The sequence below is a fragment of the Mustela putorius genome, unplaced genomic scaffold (genome assembly GCF_011764305.1).
Source record: "Mustela putorius furo isolate JIRA1106 unplaced genomic scaffold, ASM1176430v1.1 tig00000129_pilon_pilon_pilon, whole genome shotgun sequence".
Classification (NCBI taxonomy): domain Eukaryota; kingdom Metazoa; phylum Chordata; class Mammalia; order Carnivora; family Mustelidae; genus Mustela; species Mustela putorius.
This window is the reverse complement of record NW_025421290.1, coordinates 38497113-38515719: the sequence shown is the minus strand read 5'-3', so window position 1 is coordinate 38515719 and position 18607 is coordinate 38497113. Positions and strand designations below refer to the sequence as shown.

The following is an 18607-nucleotide window of genomic DNA, read 5'->3' as shown; positions in this document are numbered from 1 at the left end:
GCTTCCTCCTCTCTCTCTCTCTATGCCTGCCTCTCTGCCTACTTGTGATCTCTGTCAAATAAATAAATAAAAATCTTTAAAAAAAAAAATTATTGACAAATATGTTTTCATTGTCATTTTATTATGTTTTATGGTTGTTTCTGAAGGTATTCTCTGATCCTTTCTTGTCTTTCTCTCATGGTTTGCTGATTTTCTTTAGTGATGTATTTGATTTCATTCTCCTCATTCTTTGCATATTTATTAGTGGTTTTTGATATATGGTTATCTTTAGGTTTGCTTATAACCTCTTCTGCATGTAGCAGTCTATATAGTCATTTAAGTTTGAACTTATTCTTTTTGCCTTTCCTCCCCACATTTTAAGTATATGTTATAATATTATACATCTTTTTATTTTGTGAGTTCCTTGACTGGTTTTTGTTTTTGTTTTTTTTTTAATTTTTTATTTTTTATAAACATATATTTTTATCCCCAGGGGTACAGGTCTGTGAATCACCAGGTTTACACACTTCACAGCACTCACCAAATCACATACCCTCCCCAATGTCCATAATCCCACCCCCTTCTCTCAAACCCCCTCCCCCCAGCAACCCTCAGTTTGTTTTGTGAGATTAAGAGTCACTTATGGTTTGTCTCCCTCCCAATCCCATCTTGTTTCATTTATTCTTCTACCCACTTAAACCTCCATGTTGCATCACCACTTCCTCATATCAGGGAGATCATATGATAGTTGTCTTTCTCTGCTTGACTTATTTCGCTAAGCATGATACGCTCTAGTTCCATCCATGTTGTTGCAAATGGCAAGATTTCATTTCTTTTGATGGCTGCATAGTATTCCATTGTGTATATATACCACATCTTCTTGATCCATTCATCTGTTGATGGACATCTGGGTTCTTTCCATAGTTTGGCTATTGTGGACATTGCTGCTATAAACATTCGGGTGCATGTGTCCCTTTGGATCACTACATTTGTATCTTTAGGGTAAATACCCAATAGTGCAATTGCTGGGTCATAGGGCAGTTCTATTTTCAACATTTTGAGGAACCTCCATGCTGTTTTCCAGAGTGGCTGCACCAGCTTGCATTCCCACCAACAGTGTAGGAGGGTTCCCCTTTCTCCGCATCCTCGCCAGCATCTGTCATTTCCTGACTTGTTGATTTTAGCCATTCTGACTGGTGTGAGGTGATATCTCATTGTGGTTTTGATTTGTATTTCCCTGATGCCGAGTGATATGGAGCACTTTTTCATGTGTCTGTTCGCCATCTGGATGTCTTCTTTGCAGAAATGTCTGTTCATGTCTTCTGCCCATTTCTTGATTGGATTATTTGTTCTTTGGGTGTTGAGTTTGCTAAGCTCTTTATAGATTCTGGACACTAGTCCTTTATCTGATATGTCGTTTGCAAATATCTTCTCCCATTCTGTCAGTTGTCTTTTGATTTTGTTAACTGTTTCCTTTGCTGTGCAAAAGCTTTTGATCTTGATGAAATCCCAGTAGTTCATTTTTTCCCTTGCTTCCCTTGCCTTTTGCGTTGTTCCTAGGAAGATGTTGCTGCGGCAGAGGTCAAAGAGGTTGCTGCCCGTGTTCTCCTCAAGGATTTTGATGGATTCCTTTCGTACATTGAGGTCCTTCATCCATTTTGAGTCTATTTTTGTGTGTGGTGTAAGGAAATGGTCCAATTTCATTTTTCTGCATGTGGCTGTCCAATTTTCCCAGCACCATTTATTGAAAAGGCTGTCTTTTTTCCATTGGACATTCTTTCCTGCTTTGTCGAAGATTAGTTGACCATAGATTTGAGGGTCTATTTCTGGGCTCTCTATTCTGTTCCATTGATCTATGTCCTTGACTGGTTTTTTTAAAGATTTTATTTATTTATTTACTTGAGAGAGAGAGAGAATGAGAGCGAGAACATGAGCAGGGAAGGGGCAGAGAGAGCAGCAGACCCCCTGCTGAGCAAGGAGCCCAATGCGGGACTTGATCCTGGGACTCCAGGATCATGAGCTGAGCTGAAGGCAGTTGCTCAACCAACTGAGCTACCCAGGCGCCCCACCTTGACTGATTTTTTAACAGAAATATTCATTTTTATTGCTTTTGTGTTTCTTACCTTTATACTGTCACTTTTGCTCTCCTTTCCAGTCAGAGTCCCCTTTAATATTTCTTGTAGGGCTGGTTTACTGATCATGAACTCCCTTGTTTTTTGTTTGTCTCTATCTCTCTTTTCTGAATGATAGCCTTACTAAATAGTGTATTCTCTGCAGCAGATTTTCCCCATTTAGCACTTTCAATATATCATGCCACTGTCTTCTGGCTTGGAAGTTATCTGCTGAAAAATCTCCTGCTAACCTTATGAGTTTTCCCTTGTAAGTTACTGCCTTCTTTTGTCTTGTTCCTTTTAAGACTTTTTCTTTATTATTATATTTTGCCAGTTTAATTACAATATGTCTTAGTGTGGATCTGCTTTTGTTGATTTTGGTGGGAGTTCTTTCTTCAAATAAATTTTCTGTCCCCTCTTGTCTCTCTCCGTCTTCTGAGACTCCTATAATAAGAATGTTATTACATTTGATAGAGTCACTGAGTGCCCTAAGACTATTCTCATTTTGCATAATTGTTTTTGTCTCCTTTGTTCAGCCCGATTACTTTCCATTACTCAGTCTCCTTAGACCACTCATTCCTTCTTCCTCTTCTTCCATCCTGCTGTTCATTCCCTCAAGCATGTTTCTCATTTCATTTATTGTACTCTTTATTTCTGCTGTGCTATTCCTTCTCTCTCTCTGCTAAGGGTCTCACTGATGTCCTCCACTCTTTTCTCAGATCCAGTGAGTATCTTTATGATCATTAGTTCAAATTCTTTATTAGGCATGTTACTTATATCTGTTTTGCTTAGATTTCTGGCCCTGTCCTTGTTCTCTACTTTAGGATAAATTTCTGTTTTCTCATTTTGTCTAACTGTCTGTGCCTCTTTCTCTGTGTTAGGAAAGTCAGCTATAGCTCACATTCTTGAGGGTAATGGCCATATGAAGAAGAGGTCCTGTGGTGCCCTGCACTGTGTCCCCTATTCCCCAAGGCCTGGCACTTCCGGGAGTATATGCTTCTGGGAGTATATGCTGCATATGGTCTGCTCTTTTGTCCTAGCCATTTTATCCTTCAGGCTAGTTATCTGCAGAGGCTCTTTGCCAGTTGTGGGCAGTGTTAGGTCCCTGGCCTGAATGTAGTACGTTTTAACTAGTTGTGCTGTGGTCAGTTTGTGAAATGAGACCTTTTGCCCCCACTGCCAGAACTAAAGCTCTGCAAAACTCCTGCCTCTGGAGATGGCAGCGTGAGCAAGACTTTTGGTTCAGTATTGGGGAGAGGGTTTCTGCTTGCTGGGACTGAGGCAGGCCCACCAGAGTTTGTGCATGCACAGAGTGGGGAGGGGTCTCGGGTTGGGGAGGGGTCTCGGGTTAGGCAAGTTCGGTAGTGAGTGTCAAGTGTTGGGTGTCAGTGCTGTGCTGGTTCCCACAGGTAGTCCTGTGCTTGTGCTTCCGGGGCAGGGGAGGGAAATGGTGCTGGCCAGTTCCTTGTTTCCAGAGGAGTCTCTCTCTGTGAATGCTCTCTCTGGGATGTGCTCCAAGATGAGCAAATGACCTTCACACTGTATGCCACAGGCACTTTTCAGATTGCTGTTACCATGTTGCACGCTTGCCTGCCTTCTCTCCAAGAGCAGGGCAATGCCCTCAGGGCGTCTTCCAGCCAAGCCTGCTGATTTTTGAAACTCCATTACCAGAAGTCATGAAATTCAGCCCCTCTTGCTTTCCAAGACAATTAGATGGGGATTTGTTTTCCCCTGCACTCCCCAGTGTGTTAGTATGTCTCTCCCCCTCTCCCTGACCACTGCTCCCTCCCCACCACAGCAGCTGACATCCATTTCTCTCCCAAACCGCCTCTTCACACTTTCTACCTTCTTCATTGTGGCCTCTCCTCTACCTTTAGTTGTGTGGTTTGTTCTGCCAGTCTTCAGCTTGATTTCTGGTGTATCTAGGATGACTCTTCCCCAAAGATTTTATTTATTTATTTGACAGACAAGAGATCACAAGTAGGCAGAGAGGCAGGCAGCGAGAGAGAGGAGGAAGCAGGCTCCCTGCTGAGCAGAGAGCCCAATGATGTGGGGCTCCATCCCAGAATCCTGGGATCAGGACCCTAGGATCATGACCTGACTCAAAGGCAGAGGCTTTAACCCACTGAGCCACCCAGGCGCCCCTATTTAGGATGATTTGGTAGTTATCTAGTTGTATTTGTGGGTCAAGGTGAGCCTAGGGTGGTCCTACTTTGCTGCCATCTTCTTAACTCCCACATCCTAGTTCTTTAAAGTGGCTTATCTGTGACCCCTCCCCTGCCTCATATCCTCATCTCAAAGAGTTTGTAACTCTAAAACCACTCACCAAATCAACACCAGACCACAAGGAGCTCCTGCGGGTAGCAACTAATGCAGAATTCATAACTTACTCCTTTTCTGGCATCTCTTGCTTGCTTTATAATTGAGGTTTTTTTTTTTTGTTTTTTTTTTTAACGAATACCAGGTAGGCTGCTAGGATTAATGTCTACTGTAACAAGAAGGTAGTTCTATAGGGTTAATCGTAACTAGAATTTTATGAAAATGCTTTATTTTTAAAATATAATTTATATTTTAAAAATTTTGGTTGCTTAGTTGGGCATAAAATGGTAGCTCAAGTGGACTTTGTGTTTCTTTGATGAATGGAAGGTGAACCGGTCCCTCGTTTGCAGGACTCACACATTTTAGAAATATTTTTAGTGATAGTGGCTGAAACGTATATACCTCAAACCTTTGAGTGTTAGTCAAGACTTTTCTGTATTGTACATTTTTTAATGGTTAAGATAAATGGCCAAAAAAAAAAAAAAAGAAAGATGGTAAATCTCAGTTAAAGTACCTCTGGGAAGATTAAGAGAGGCACTGACATTTAAGAAACCATTTCAAGTTGAAAGCATTGTTCTGCTCTGATAGTTAGTGTTTTGGTATTCATTCATTCATTCTACAGTGTTGAGTGTGTGTCAGATCTGCAAATGAGGCCTCTTAGAGCAGACCTCCAGTGGAGGAGTCCAAGATGCAAATAAATAATGTTAATATAGCACCAGTGTATATTAAAGATTCGAACAAAATACAGTAGTTTCCAAAATATTTTATTTATTTGTTTTTTAAAGAATTTATTTATGGGGGCACCTGGGTGGCTCAGCCATTAAGCATCTGCCTTCAACTTGGGTCACAATCCCAGGGTCCTGGGATGGAGCCCTGTATCAGGCTCCCTGCTTGGTGAAAAGCCTGCTTCTCCCTCTCCAACTCCCACTGCTTGTGTTCCCTCTCTGGCTGTTTCTGTCCGTCAAATACATAAATAAAATCTTTTTTAAAAAAATAAATAAAAGATTTTTTTAATGTATTTGACAGAGAGAGAGCGGGCACAAGCAGGGATGTGGTAGGCAAAGGGAGAGGGAGAAGACGGCTCCTTGAGGAACAAAAAACCCGATTCGAGGCTTGATTCCAGAACCCTGGAATTATGACCTGAGCCAAAAGCAGATGCTTAACCGACTGAGCACCCCAAAATATTTTAATTTCAACTTAAAATTGTGGGCATTGGTTCTAAAACATATTGCTTATTTAAAAAATAATTACATACTTTTTATTCTAATCCTATGTTCTTTATTTTATCTGAGTTTTAAAGACTTAATTTAAGCTACAGACTTAAAAGTTAGTTCTTAGTTTATTCAGGGTAAGATGGACCAGTGTGTACTCTGTACCAAAGATGTACTGTGGACTATTTACCATTTCTTTCTTCGGTGGCCACAATCTGTCCATTCTTTTTTTTTTTTTTTTTTTTAATTTATTTGACACAGAGAGAGAGATCACAAGTAGGCAAGCAGAGAGAGAGGGGGAAGCAGGCTTCCTGCTGAGCAGAGAGCCCGATGCGGGATCAGGACCTGAGCTGAAGGCAGAGGATAAACCCACTGAGCCACTCAGGCACCCCCAGTCTGTCCATTCTTCATTCCCCTTAACCATAATCATTTTTGCTAAAATGTGTCCCCTTGATCCCAAGTGTATGAATCTATCAAAATAAATACAGTTAGCATAAATCCATAGCAGAAAGCCCAGAGAGCTCTGTATACAAAAAGCCCACATTATTTAGGCTTATTTATTTATTTATTCTACTAAAGGCTATGAAGGAAATTTAGGTTTTTTACCCACTAAAAATCTGCTTTAAAAAGAGTTGGGCTTGGGGCGCCTGAGTGGTTCAGTTGTTTAAGTGTCTGTCTTTCGCTCAGGTCATGATCTCAGGGTCCTGGGATCAACCCTTGCATCAGGCTCCCTGATCAATGGGGAGAGCCTGCTTCCCCATCTTCCTCTGCCCCTCTGTCCCTGCCCCTGCTTATATTCCCTCTCTCTGTCGAATATACATAAAATCTTTAAAGAAAAAAATTTTTTTTAATTCTGTTACCAATTTTCCCCATTCCTATTACTACTTATCTTCTCTTTGACCAAGTGGTTGCTGTTTGGAGAAGCCTAGTCATTTCATTTTGGTAATAGGGAAGGTCAGTGCACCTGTAAGAGCAGTTGCATTTCTGTGTCCAGTATGAAGAGCATGGAGTATGCATGCTCTGGTTTTCTTGTCACAGATAATAAATCACAAGCTAAATTTAAAGTACAATCTTATGGGGCCCCAGGGTGGCTCAGTTGTTAAGCAGCTGCCTTCAGCTCAGGTCATAATCCCAGGGTCCTGGGATCGAGCCCCACATCAGGCTCCCTGCTTGGCGGGAAGCCTGCTTCTCCCTCTCCCACTCCCTCTGCTTGTGTTCCTTCTCTCGCTGTGTCTCTGTCAAATAAATAAATAAAAAATAAAATACAATCTTAGGGGTGCCTGGGTGGTGCAGTCAGTTAAGTGTTCACCTCTTGGTTTCAGCTCAGGTCATGATGTCAGGGTTGTGAGATCAAGCCCCATGTCAGGCTCCAAGCTCAGTGCAGAGTCTGCTTGAAATTCTCCCTCCCTCTCCCTACCCCTCCCACTTGTGTGCTTATGTTCTCTTCTCTCTCAAATAAATCTTTTTTAAAAATACAATCTCTGCATGAGGCTCCTGGGTGGCTCAGTTCTTGGGCATCTGCCTTCAGTTCAGGTCATGATCCCAGGGTCCTGGGATCTAGCCCTGTGTCAGGCTCCCCACTGAGAGCCCACTTTTCCCTCTCTCTCTGTCTGATGCTCCTGCTACTCGTGCTCACTCTTTCTGTTAAATAAATAAACAAAATCTTTAAAAATATGTATACAATCTCTGCAGACTTTGGTGCTATGTCCACAGTTTCATAGTTTCTCAAGTATTTCAGCTTATGCAGAATATATCTACTTATTTTTTAATTGTTTATATAAGAATCTATATTTGATATATTACTGAAATTGAAAATGTATTTGCTTATATTCTAAAAATATCAGAATACCAACCAAGGGAAATATCCCTGATCTATATGTATTTGTAGTTAAAATCTACGTATTTCCATAAATGCTAACAGTTGAGTCCATCTCTTCATCTCTTTATCTCATGAATGAAAATAGTAACAGCTCCCTATTTTCTAAGTTTAGATTTCAAGAAATATTTGTTGTGTAGAGATAAATAAAAGTCCACTGATCTAGGGTATTTTTAGTCTCTTAGGGAAGACAGGTCTATAAATAGATCATTGCAATATAGTGTGAAAGTTCAAAAGTGAACATGTCAAAATCCAGAAGTAGCTCTAAGGAAGCAATGATTGATTAATTATTTGATTGGCAAAGAACAAGAAAGATAAAGCAGGGGTAGCTGATTACACTTACGGCAGGTGGACAGAGGGCATTTCAGGAAGGAGACGAGTGTATGCACAATTACAGAGATGGGAAATGGCTCCAGGTGCTCTGAGAGCTAGAAGTAATTTCGTACTGCTTATATAAAAGGCTGTAGGCACTGCCCAGAAACACCACTGAAGAGTAGACAGGGCCAAATCCAGAGGGACCTGTGTGCTTAGATTTTATTTTTTAGGCAGGGGAAAGATTTAAAGCAGGTGAGAGTCATAACCGTGTGTATTTTGGGATCACTCTGGCAGAATGGGTTGGAGGGACTGAGCATGTAAGGTAGGAAGACTAGGCAGAGGGAAAAGTAAGATCAGCGAACCAGAAAGGAGAGAGACAGAGGAAAGGTAGGCGCCAGGACTGAGCTGAAAGCTGAACTGTTCAGGAGCTAGAAGGGTTAGCACTTGGTAACTGACCAGAGTTTGCTTTCTGTAACTTACATGGCTTTTTCCGCTTCTCCCCAGTTAATTCCTAATATTTTTATCTCTTGGTTTCAGATTAGTTACCCCATCCCTTAGACTATCCAGAGAGTGAAGAAGCTCTTTCCATATTTATTTTCCCTAAAGCCCAGCCTAACGCTGTGTTCTTTCTAGGTGAGATGGGCGGACCTGGAAGAAAAGAAGGACGCAGATAGGAAAAGGGCCATAGGTTTTGTGGTCGGACAGACTGATTGGGAGAAGATCACAGATGAAAGTGGTCACCTGGCTGAGAAAGCCCTCAATCGAACCAAATATATATGATACTTAGTTTTTGAACGGAGTCATTGTTCCTCTAAGGTAAGATTGCACAATCGTATAAATAGCCTACTGAGTGGTTGTTTTGAAGGGTTTGAGATAAAGGAGACAGCATGCTTTGCTAAAAATGCTTCCCTTGTATTATTTTCTGGTTCTTAAAACAGTAAGTATGTGCTTCTTGCCAACATTTATAGTGCACGGTGTTGGAAAAGGGGAAATTTTCTGCAACCTGGCTCCCTTAATACAAGAGTTGAGAAAAGCTTGGATTCTATAGATTTGAGGAGTGGAATGATGCGATACTGGAGTCTACTGGATTTTCTGCCTGCTGCTCCGTGGCATGACAGCCTTTTCTTTTCTTTCCAGGTGGTTCGCTTTGAGGTGATCTGAAGCCACGACCTCATGGAGCTTCGTTGTGTGTCACCTTGCCTTCCACGTTTCGATTTTTGTTTTGTTTCTACCACTTTAGTTTTTTAAAGTTCTCCAGTGTCCCCAAGAGGTATTAGAATCTTGCTGTACCCAAGCAAGACATTAATTTTTCTTTTTAACTATTTTGGGGAGGGAGGGAGTGATAGCTTAACTGCTGAAGCCAGGTGGAGGGTCTGCGGGAGGATTCCAACAGAAAACATTTCCTCCGCTGTACAATGTCACAGACTATCTCTATCATCATTGCTTTGTGGCTGTTTTTGTTTTTTACTGTATGTAACTGGTAGCTGATTGTACTAGGATTAAAAACAATAAACTTTCACGATAAAGCCGATGAGATTCATGGGCTATACAGCATGGGCCCCTTTCTCTTGTTTTCTTAACTTTATTTTTTACTGCTCTTTTAATATGGTGTGTTCTAATTACGTGCTAGCCGAACATCCAAAACCTCTTTCCGATTGAATGTTATATAGCTTAGTGACTCCATAGCACATACTGTAAGCACAAGGAGGGCTCTCAGTGATCTTTGTTTGATGGCTGATTTCATTCTCTATCTTTGCGCCTTGAAGACTTGAAGAGATGACTGCCAGTACCCTGTCCTCCTTTTCTTCCAAGTGTCGGTTCCCTGGAGTACATCAGTTACAGCTTGATGTTTCATTGTTTTATTTTTTGGATCCTCTTCTTGTTCCTCCTTCTTTCCACTTTGTCCCTTCATGCTGTGTTTACTTTGATTTTTCCCTCATCTGGATTTGATTCCTGGTGGGCAGAACTGATGAACTCCATAGAACTTCGGAACTTGTTGCCTTATCCTTAAACTTGAATCGTTGATGTTTTCATCAAGATTTCAGGGGAGGATGAGTACGGAGACACGCAGCCCTCTGGCAGGCAGCCTCTAAGCCTGTCAGGTTTTCAGGTTCTTGCCAGATAGCTCGTTATTGGAAAGCATGGACTTCTGCACAGAGTTTCCTCTCGTGTGGATACTATGAGGTGGAACCGAGAAATTCACAGACCTAACACCCAAATACCATTCCAATTTAAAAACAAAAAACAAACAAACAAACAAAGAAAAACCTCTTTTACCTTTCCCATTCTGCAAAGAAAGAAACATCATTTTCTAACATGAGAGAAGACAGGAGTTTTTTTCCTCAAACACCATTTCCACTTTGTAATCCAACTCAGCAAGTTGTAAATTTGTTCGCAAAAGGCTCGAATATTTTGTAATATTCACTTTTGGGCTATGGACAAAAATCTTTTAATTTTATGACCTACATTAAATACCGTGTGACCAGAAATGATATTTATTAGCATTCAGATAGTATGTATCACGTTGGGTTCAAGAATGTGAAATTATAGTACTGAAGACTAATTTAATGAGAATCCTGAAAACTTTCTGTTCTTCTCTCTCTGAAGTTCTGAATGTTTTACATGTAAGAGGCTTTGAGATCATTAACAAGTCAATGTTGAATGTATAATCTGCTATATTGGATAACTTCCACTGTCTGTAGTATTGAACAGGCTACTCTGGTTGCTTATTGGCCCACAGTGCACTTCTATGGACCCATCTTTCTCAGCCACCTTTATGATGTTGAGTGAAGGTACATGACAAGATAGCCCATAGAATTATTGTTTGTACAGTAGACTCACTTGAATCTACCAAATGTCTTTTCTTACCAAAAAATGTATTTCCAGAATATGTTTTCTAGTTCAGAAGACAATGGAAGCATATATATGTTCTTATAGAGGATTGTTTTACTTTAGTTTTCTTAACCTTTTTGTGTTCTAACAGTATTCAGAATTCCAATGAAATAAGAAGTGGTAATCACTCATGAATCACTTTAAATCTGCCATATTTTGCCTTACAGCCGTGGCTTTGTGTCTGCGATCTTACACTAAAGAGGATAGGGAAGAAGGAACAGAGTCAGAAATGGCCTCTGCTGGCTTTTGGAAGATACAGATTAACAACAGGGGACGAACATAGAATGTTGGCTACTTAAGAAAGTTGGTCTAACAAATAACCTCAATGAAAGAAGATTAATGAAAAAAAGACTGGGCCCCCAAAAGAAAATAATGAAGACTGTCAGTTGATATTTGACTTTGTTAGTCTAATGGGACTGTTAAAAAAAATTCTTGAATTTGCATTATCTCACTAGATGGAGAATAGAATCAAAAGCCCAAGAATAGCTTGGAGAAATTTGGTGTTTGTAGAAAATGCCTTGATAACACATATATACTTAAAATATCTCGTGGAATACAGAGGACCAAACTTGGGTTCCATTTATTTGCTAGCATTTTACAGTTGTCTTATTAACATTGTTTTCCTTATCATCTCAGAAAACTGTGTTATGTGTTTTAAGTTTTTATTTTATTTTAATCATACTAAGTTTATTTAAAATCCTGTGTTGTGTCTTAATACAAAATAATCTGGTGTTGGGCAAAGTTCCTGGTATCTTTAATGTTTCACATCTTTTAAACTAATTGTGAAAAATCTCACTTTAGTGATTCAGCTGTGCTTGATGAGATGCAGAGATTTTTCCTATTTAGAAATAATTTTATTTAGGGTTAAGTCGGCTTATTCAGAATACATCGTGACTGATTATGGGATCAAAAGCCATCAGTTATACACAGTAGTCTGTTGACACTTATTTGATTCACATAATTTTTAAGAAGTTATGTTTGATTTTAGATATCAGTGATTAATTCAGAAGCTTATTGACAGAGACAAAAATCTTAAATTTTCTGGTTGAATTTCTTTCCTTCATGAAAGAATTCTGGTGGTTGCTTGGACAAACCGAGTATTAAATTTTGAATTGGATTGACTGAAAATTTCAACCTAGGTTTTCCTACTTTGGTGGTACCTCAGCTTTTATGTTAAGTATTTTATCCTGCTGACTGCAAATTGTAGGTACTTCGGTAATATTGCTGTCCAGATCCTGGCTCACAGGTAGGTAGGACTGTGAAAGTAACAAGCCGTCAGTTACCAGGAAATTGTATGGCTCTTTCAGATACAGTTTAGAGCGATCAAAATGGAGATGAATTGTACTAAGCCGCAGAAGAATGATTCCTCCTTGTTAGTATTGACAGACCCTGGTACACGTTCTAGTTCCTCTCTCAGAAGTTATGTGACCTTAAGCGAATCATTTAACCTATCTGAGGTTCCATTTCCTCATCTATGAAGTGCACATAACAAAACTTGCCCAGCAAAGGTTGCTGTGAGTAGTCAATTGAGAGGACGCTTGTAAGCTGCTTGGCCCAGTACCAAGCACAGAGTGGAAGGTAAAAAACTGGTAGCTTATCATCATCGTCGTTACTGCTTGTTATTACTTCTTGGTTTGTTCCCTTTTTTGCTTTTGAAATCAAAAATTTTCACTTGGCTTGAAGATAGTAATCACCTTTTATAGCCAGCTACTATAAACCAAGCTATGCCATATGAAATAGTGCATGGGGGAGGGGGCGGAGGGGTGGAAGAGTAATAATTCAGAAGCATTTTCAGGTAAGTGGTGAAACTGACCTTCAAAACCAGTATGGCCACTTAAGACGCTTTGGTACAAAGGCTAAGTACTAAGTAGTAACAGGAAGCAGTGGCCAGTCCACAGGTGTGTACAAAGGTGAAAGCACTGAAGCAGGGATTTGCTTTTTCATAAATTGAAGGGGGAAAAAAAAGTAATTTTGTGATACATTCATCTGGTATAAAATTCAGAAGGTTCAAGGACATATATATTAGTCTTCCTTCCTTCGTAACCCTGAGCCTTCCACATCCCATCAATAGAGGTAACCAGTGTTGCCTGTTTCTTTTGCTTCCTTTCAGAAAGGTTTTGTGGATAAGCATTAAGTATTAATATTTTTTGGTTTTGTTTACTCAAACGGTAGAGTGCTGCACAAACCACCTTATTTTGTTTCTTCTTTTCAATAGTGTGTCTTGGTGGTCATTCAGATGTTGTGTGTGGAACATTCCCATTCTCATTCCCCTCCTCTTCCTCTCTTCTACCCCATCTATCCTCTCCTCTCTCCTTCTTCCCTCCCTCCTTCCTTAATTTCCCGAAGGTACCTTTGTATTATAAGGAGCTTTACTGAAAATTTGTAAGCAATTGCTCATTTATATTTCTGTTCTTTTCATGGCATGGAATGTATGGTCTGCAGGTGTATCTCCATGCAGTTTCATCACGTGTGTAGGTTTGTGTATCCATATGCCATATGAAATAGTGCATCTATTCCCCGTCTTCCTCATACCCCCCCCATCTCCCGGGGCAACCATTAATCTGTTCTCCCATTCTGTAGTTGTAACATTTAAAGAATGTTATATAAATGAAATCATTTAAGATGGAACCTTTGGCCTTTTTTCACATGGCATAATTCTCTTGGCATTCATTCAAGCTGTAGCATTTGCCTGTTTGCACTTTGTTCCTTTGTACTGCTCAGTAGCATTCCATCCCTTTTTCCTTTAACAGCTGCAGACGACTCTATGTCCTTAACATGTGATTTAACATAGCAGGTTTCTGTTGACGGATATCCATGCTCTCTTTTGCTCTTTTTTTTTTTTTTTAAGATTTTATTTATCTGACAGAGAGAAACCACAAGTACACTGAGAGGCAGGCAGAGAGAAAGAGAGAAGGAAGCAGGCTCCCTGCTTAGCAGGGAGCCCGATGCGGGACTCGATCCCAGGACCCTGAGATCATGACCTGAGCCGAAGGCAGCGGCTTAACCCACTGAGCCACCCAGGCGCCCATCTTTTGCTCTTATAAAGTTTGAATTTCATATCTCATCATCACTCTGCCACTTCCTATGCTTGCCTGATTTCTAGAAATGAAGGAACAGTATCAGTGGCATCCTTTACGTAGACATCCTCAGAGGGTGACAGGCACTGGAGAGCCAGCATAGCACAGGGGGGAACTATCAGAAGGGATGCCGTAGTGAAATGACAAAGGCCGATCTTATTTCCTGGAAAATCCTGCGTGATAGGATTCTGACAAAGAATCATGATGCATCTTAGAGGGCCAGAGAGACTGATGAGTCCCTGGTTCACACATGACTGAAAGTTAAATCCTCAGGCCACTGTCCCCTGTACCCGGATATTTGTGCACCTCAGTGACACAAATATGGGGATCCCGTTCTCAGGCTCCATTGGTTTCACATTAAACCACAGTCCACCAGCCTCCTCTTGAGCGGGGCTGAGCTTCTGGAGTTATTCACAGCCCTCTGCCTGCCAGCAGGACCTTGCATCTGTGATCCTATGAAGAGCTTATAGATTTAATGGTTTATTGTATAGGGAAGGACTTGACTTTGAGTCCTCTACTTAAGAAGCTTGCACTTTCTACCAAATATGCACATTCTTGTTTTTGACAACATTGATCTAGATCGCAGATCCTTCTCCTATATTTCAAGAATTGAAGCAGTCTCTTCCACCATACTTGGAATCCTTCTGACACCTATTGGGTCTGATGGTGAGTTCTAATTCTTAGGTATGTCTCGTGTTTATTTCTTTTACAGCATCTAGCTAGCTCGGTGCGCGGCTCAAGTAGCTCTTGAGTGAATAGAGGAGCTGGCTGCCATGAGCGTGGCAGTAATCACACGCTTATTCAGTTGGACAGGTAACGAAGGATTGAGTCAGAGGGTGGAGACTGGCAAACTGGAGAACAAGGTAGGTCTGGCTAAAGGGGAGGCATCACCTCGTCAGCCATAGTGGACTGTGGCCATATAGGGATGTGGGTCCTTGTTGCCAAGTTTTCTGGGTTTTCAAGAAAAGTGTAAAATCTGAGTTTTTATGTGAAATCAGTGTTCGGGCACTAAGAATTTATTTTGGTTTTGGTTTGGTTGGGTTTTGTTTTTTTTTTTTTTTTTTTTTGCAAATGCTTTGGCCTGAGTAGTTTGCCTGCTGTTTCCGACTTGAAGGCTGCCAGTTTGAAACTCTTGATATTTTGAGAAGAGGTTGGAAAGACCTTAGGGCTCATTCCTGTCAAATCCCTTCATTTCAGAGAGGAAGTTTCTGAGGCCAAAAGAGACAAATTACTTACTCAAAGTCTACAGTTGTTTGGTGGCCAAACAAGGCTAGAACTTGGGTTTCCTGGTCCCTGACTTAGCACTTCCTTTTTCCTTAACTATGATACCTTCTTTCTGAAGCCTTCATAAGTTCTAGGGTGGTGACCGTTCCAGTATTGTGTGTGCTGTGTGTGTGTGTGCACAAGTGCATGTTTCCTAATGTCTGTGGACCTGGAAGTCCATTCTGATGTAAATACATGATTCAGTTGGTTACCTCTAAAACCATCTTCCTTGAACTCCCACTGTACACTTGGGGTCTCATTTATTGCTTACTAGGTTGTTTGATACCTCTTTTTTAACTGTAGAAGTTTAAAAATTTGACGAGTACTGAATTATTATGTAAGAACAGAGGAGAGAAAATCACATTTTACGGTTTTCTGTAATTTGTAATTCCTTAGGTTCTGTAACTAGCCTATTTGCTCTACCTCCAGGGACAATGCATCTTAACCTCTTTGACTTGGAAGTTCCCTATTACCCATCTTGTTAAGGACAACTCCATCAGCATGGCAGTCAACTCTGTCAGTAACATGATCCCAATGACTTTGCCAGCTTTCTCTTCCACTCTGCTTACCACATGTGCACACACTGCAGGCACACCCTGTGATTTACGGTACCTTCAGCTTTCCCTCAAATTTCCTGTTTCCTTTAGGAATTGTGTGTTAAGGCCCAGCTCACATGCTCCATTCTCCCTGAAGCTGTGCTCTCCCTGACCCTCTTGTTTTGCTTCCTCCTTCCAGCTCTCACAGGATTTTGCTTGATTTGTCCTATGGTCACTTTTATTTCTTTTTTGGATGTGGCTTTCATGTATTTAATTTTTTTAAAAAATATTTTATTTATTTATTTGACAGAGAGATCACAAGTAGGCACAGAGGCAGGCAGAGAGAGAGAGGAGGAGGAACCAGGCTCCCCACTGAGCAGAAAGCCTTATGTGGGACTCCATCCCAGGACCCTGAGACCATGACCTGAGCCAAAGGCAGAGGCTTAACCCACTGAGTCACTCAGGTGCCCCACATGTATTTTTTTTTAAGTAGATTTAATATGCACAGTTTCAGGTGTAGAATATAATGATGCTACCGTTTGGTACATTTCTGGTGCTCACCATAGTAAGTGTGGTCACCATCTGTCACTAAACAACATTATTACCATCTTGCTGTTGATGAGAATGCAAATTGGTGCAGCCACTGTGGGAAAAGAGTGTTGAAGTACCTCAAAAAATTAAAAATATAATTATCAAATGAGCCAGTAATTCTACTACTGGGTAGTTAACGCCCTCCCCCAAAAGGAAAGATGTATGCGCCCCTGTGTTTACTGTAGCGTTATTTACACAGCCAGGATATGGAAGCAGCCCAACTGTCCATCCATAGATCTGTGATCTCTTAATTTATCTATCTAGTAGAATAACTTATAAGCCTGTCTTGTCTTTCTGCCCCATCCTTTCCCATTTCCAAATGCAAACTCGTGGAGGGCTAGAACTATATTTTTGCTCTTCTTCCATCCGTAGAATCCCTAATATGCAATACCTGTTATGTACAGCTGGTGCTCAACCATATTCAGAACTGATGCATGGATTTAAATATAAAGTTAGTTCAGACGGGTCAATATATGTGTAACTCATAGAATTCTTGAGTTTGCTTTTTCACTGCCTCTGTATCTTCCAGTTGGTGGCATTTCCATAAGTATTACATAAACCATGCGTCATAAGTTCAAATGCCTGCTATAGACAGGAAGACGTAATGAGAGAATTGGCCAGTAGTTTCATAACGGCATGTTCTGTTCTTTCATCAGGAACAGACTTTGCAAACTAGACATGTAGGAATATTCTTCATTCTCACGGGAAGATGTCCTCTTTCCAATTTTTCCCAAAACATTCTACACTATGTATCTTTACTTTTCCCACACTGGGTAGAGATAAAAGTCCAAGTGTTCATTTTCTTCTTAACTCGACTGTGAGAAAATCAGCAGTGGAAGCAGAGTGATAATGGCAGCTGGCTCTCAGCCTGGGAAGACAGTAGGGCTTGGTAGGGACTGAGAGGATGCAGAGTGCTTGCCCCAGCCCAGTGAGACTGCTCTTCTCCAGCCTGTGGTTGCTGTGAGGCAAGGTAGACCATGTAACCAGATGAAGATAAAAGTGGAAAGCTGGATTTTTATAAGATGCGGTTTTTTCAAAATACTCTGAGGGACAATAGAGTAGTGGCAAAGCAAGTCAGCTGGAGGCCACATATTGCCTACAGGCCACCATTTGGGGACTTCTGACATGATTCATAAAAGATGTCTGAAAGGCAGTTACTGTACAGATGTCCCTAAGAGAGGAAACATCAGGTTATATTACATAGATTACATAGATTGTATGTAAATATTTTGATTAATACCTTGTGACTGATATTTTGGAGTAAATAATTCTGTTTTCACTGAGCCAGATATAGCAATATCAACATAATACACTGATGTTGAATTTGCAGTAGGTTATTTTTTGTCCATTGCTTGTTGTCACATGGATGCATGTCTGTTTGCCTCCTCCTTGGGTGACATCCTTTCCATGCCTCCATTCATCAAGATGGCAGGTAAGCACCTGTGTATGCACAAGTAAATAGTGTGCACACACTTATCCTAGAGAAAGAAGACAGCAAGAATTCCCTTTGGTTAAGCAGAGTGGCTGAACAGCCAGACCCTGCTGTGAATTTGACCAGAATGTCCTTATAACTCTTCATTGCTTTCTACTCTTTCTACTGGGGAAAGAGGATGTATGTCATTAAAGCACCTGTCCATGTCAAGGTGGGTATACTTTTGCTATGTTTGATTTCTTAAAGTATGTCTTGAGGCATTAACTTTTTCAAATTTATTCAAGCCATAAAGTACAAATTCATTCATTCTCATAATTAAAAAAAAATACTACAAATTCTAAAACCCCCACTGAGCAACAGACATTTTAAAATCTTGGAGGTAATAACTGTTATAATTTTTTTGTGTGGCTTTCCAAATCTTTTTCTGTGCATATATATATATATACACACACACACACACACACACCTGTAAGAATATGGTTTTATTGGTTTTTTTTTACATGAGTGATATTTTTACATGTCTGAAGACCCCTTTTGTCTGTGTGTATACATATGCACACACATATATATAAGTATACATGTGTGTATGTGTGTATTACATGATATCTATGTAACGTAGATTATTTCTCTTATTTGTAACAGTTTTTCACTGTCATGACAATATTAGATTGAACATTCTTGTAAATGCCCTTTTGGGGCATAGTTTCAAATTTTCCAGGGAAATACAGAAGAATTTAAATATTGGGCCATAGGGAAACAGTTCTTCCTTTTATGTCCTCCTAATAATTATCTGTACATGTGCTTAAGAAAGAGTCCTAACTTAATGGCTGGGATATCAAAAATTATTTTCTTGGTACTTTAAAATCCAGTTTTTTTATGCTGCTCTCATTTGAATTCAATCTTTTGAATAAATTTGGAATTAATAAGTATAAGTAAAATATGTTCGAGGTAGTAGTCGTACATAGATCAAGACTATTAAGCTTTTGGGAATAGGTGCTATGTTTC

General features: G+C 40.3%; 1 protein-coding gene across 3 annotated transcripts in view; it reads left to right on the top strand.

Annotated features, from left to right (window-relative positions):
* Positions 1 to 9365, top strand: part of YLPM1 (YLP motif containing 1) — a 77594-nt gene extending 68229 nt beyond the window's left edge. For 2 of the 3 annotated variants that reach the window (XM_004739259.3, XM_004739258.3), the window contains 2 exons: positions 8445 to 8627; positions 8949 to 9365. In XM_004739259.3, the coding sequence (XP_004739316.2) occupies positions 8445 to 8591 (147 nt within the window). In that variant the 3' untranslated portion in view covers positions 8592 to 8627; positions 8949 to 9365. Of the gene's footprint in view, positions 1 to 8444; positions 8628 to 8948 lie in introns of those variants that run through there. The other variant, XR_006604395.1, reaches the window with a different exon arrangement.
* The last annotated feature ends 9242 nt before the right edge of the window (positions 9366 to 18607 follow it).